This window comes from Temnothorax americanus, unplaced genomic scaffold (assembly GCF_048541705.1).
Source record: "Temnothorax americanus isolate GAGA-0224 unplaced genomic scaffold, ASM4854170v1 Scaffold23, whole genome shotgun sequence".
NCBI lineage: Eukaryota > Metazoa > Arthropoda > Insecta > Hymenoptera > Formicidae > Temnothorax > Temnothorax americanus.
The window spans coordinates 124122-127020 of NW_027509371.1; the positions used below are offsets into that span (position 1 = coordinate 124122).

The window sequence follows — 2899 nt, forward strand, 5'->3', positions numbered from 1 at the left end:
ACTGGAAATCTGCTTCCTCCCTGGAATCTTCTGATTCTTCTGTTGTCTCATTGAAGTCCACATTACAGCTTACATGTATTTTCTGTGTTGCAGCATCCCACAGTCTGTAATTTGTTGACTCATTTTTATAGCCAACGAAAATCATTTTTTCACTTTTCGGATCCAGCTTCTTCCTTTTTTCTTTCGGTACATTCTTGTATGCAACGCTCCCGAAAACTCGCATATGTCTCACTTCTGGTTTACGCTTAAACCATTTTTCATAAGCAGTCATATCTAATTGCTTTGAGACAGTGCGATTCAAAACGTATCCTGCTGTTTTCACCGCTTCCGCCCATAAGTTCTTTGGCAGATTCTTCGCGATCAACATTGATCTGGCGCTCTCTACTAGTGTCCTCATCTCACGTTCCGCACGCCCATTTTGTTGGTGGACGTACGGTGTTGATCTTTCATGTCGAATTCCCTTTTTCCGTAAGAATTCTCCAAACTCTTTGGACACGTACTCCCCGCCATTGTCCGACCAAAGTACTTTAATTTTGTTGTTGGTTTGTTTAAACACCAACGCCTCGTATTCTTTGAATTTATCAAAGACTTCATCTTTGTGTTGCAAGAAGTATACTGTTCGAAAACCAGTGCAGTCATCTTTAAACAGAACGAAATATCTTGATCCTCGATAAGATTCCACACTCAATGGTCCACACACATCTGTGTGGATCATTTCACCAGGTTTGTCTGCCTTCTCCCGTTTGCTTGAAGGATGTGATTTCTGGGCCTGCTTTCCCATTATGCATGCTTCACAAAAAAACTCGTTTTTATCTTCGATCTTCATTCCATTTACAGCTCCAGCCTCTTCTGTTTCTTTGATAGATTTTATATTAATGTGGCCTAGCCTTTCGTGCCATAATTTTAATGAATACCGGAATCTTTACATTGAATAGCATACGGAACAGATATCCGTGACGCACTCCTTCTACAGATAGAGCCCCGCTGTCATCTCGAATTTCACAACGGTTATGATAACTATGAAACGAGAACTTTCTATCAGTTATGGCTCCCACTGAAAACAAATTCCGCTTCAAATCAGGAACGAAGAGCACATTCTTCAACTGTCTATCTATCAGTTTCTTGTTTACACTCGCTTGAATATCTATTGTACCGACACCGACCACCGGAAGCACTTTATCTCCCGCGACCTTCACGAAACGCACTGGTTTCGTGGGCCCGATCTCACGGAAGAAATCACGTCGAGAAGTCATGTGCATACTAGCACCTGAATCTGCCAGCCACACAGAATCATCCTTATCTGTTGTTTCCAAAAAGAACACAGAAATGTCACTTGTATACGCCGACCCGGATTCCTCATCCTTTTTCTTCTCGTTGCTATCCTTTTTCTTCTCGTTTTCTTCTTTGTCAGCGAGACGTTTTTTACACTCGCGATACCAGTGGCCTACCTCCTTGCAGTAATTACACGGTCGCTTCTTCTTTAGTTTCTCTATCGTCTTGACAGACACTTTTTTCTTCCCGTGTTGATCACTGTCTGCCGCTTTCGACTGCTTCTTCGATTTCACTTGCAGATTTTTCACCTGCAATGCGAGTGACGACACCTCCTCTTCCGCACTTGTCAATCGTTTATCTTCACGAATGATTCTGGCAATCAGATTCTCTTTCTTCTGCTCAGCTTTCGCAGTGCACTCCCACGCCATTCTAAACGCCGAATACCAAGTAGGCAAACTACTCAACAGCTTCGACATTATGGCGGCTTCCGACACCGTTTCATCTGCGTCTGCTGGCTTCCTGCAGATGGTCTCGAATTTCTCTATCTGCGTTGCCACCGGCTCGCCATCACTTATCCGAAACTCATAAAACTGTTGCCAGTACCGCTGTTTCGCATCCTCAGTTGTATCTCCGTACAGACCATTCAGCTTCTGCCATAATGCCTGCGGCGTTGTGCAATTTATCAAATTCACATGTAGCGCCTGATTCACTGAACTCAGCAGAATCACTGACGCCTTTGATTGACGCCTCTTCCATTCCTTCTACTTTTTCAAGCTTGTCTTTTTATCGGGCTGCGTGTCCGTCCCCTCAATGAAGTCGAGTTTCGTGAGGTTAAACGCTTCCTTCTCAGCCATTTTCTTGAGCCACAAAAGTCGTAACTACGGAACACTACCGAACTCGGAGACTAGGCGCAGTGGAAGCGTGCTGGGCCCATAACCTGTTGTAACAATAAGTTCAGTACGCCAATACAGTGGTATTATTAACTGAATTTATTAGATAAATCGTACAGTTACAGAAATGAAAGAAAACGCGTGACTACACACGTCCGTTCACGGTCGATACCACGGACGAAGTGACAAAAACAAAAAAACAACCGTCCGACTCGAGAGTCAACACACAGAACCGAGCGATCTCGGGCGTCGATATAGCAGGGCGCCCCCTGTTTACAGATCAATAAAACATTTTCGCTCAGTGAAACTTTCGGTTAGCCTATTCGTACTGCAACGGCCTAAATACTCTATTTCCAACAATTCTCGTCAAAATAAAATTTATTGTTCGAAGAATTCACGTTCGGAATCGTGTGATAAGTCTCAAAGCACGTGAGACCGAGTTCGTAGTCACCGTCGCTCAGATCCACTGCGGGAAAATAGTGCTCCGCGAGAATGCTGCTCTTCCCGGTCAGCGTGAACGTTATAGACATGTCGGCGGAAACCGTTAACGAATACTGAGTCACCACGGGGCACCGTCAGGCTTTAAATTAGCGTCGATCGTCCGGAGAAATCGCAGGCATAATTGTCCACAGATGTTCTGATCGTATCGCTGATAAGACGTGCAATTGTACTCGATCTTTGTCACGCTCGGCCCGAAATATCGCACCAATTCTTTCGGTGGTCGAAGATTGCCGATG

The 2899-nt window shown here is 44.5% G+C and overlaps 1 protein-coding gene across 1 annotated transcript; it reads right to left on the bottom strand.

The window, feature by feature from the left end:
* Positions 1–872: 872 nt before the first annotated feature.
* LOC143898304 (uncharacterized) lies at positions 873–2692 on the bottom strand. Its single transcript, XM_077407683.1, has 2 exons — positions 2561–2692; positions 873–1934 (listed from the first exon to the last, which is right to left on the bottom strand). Exons 1-2 carry the CDS (start codon positions 2690–2692, stop codon positions 873–875), a joined length of 1194 nt encoding a protein of 397 aa, XP_077263809.1.
* Positions 2693–2899: the final 207 nt, after the last annotated feature.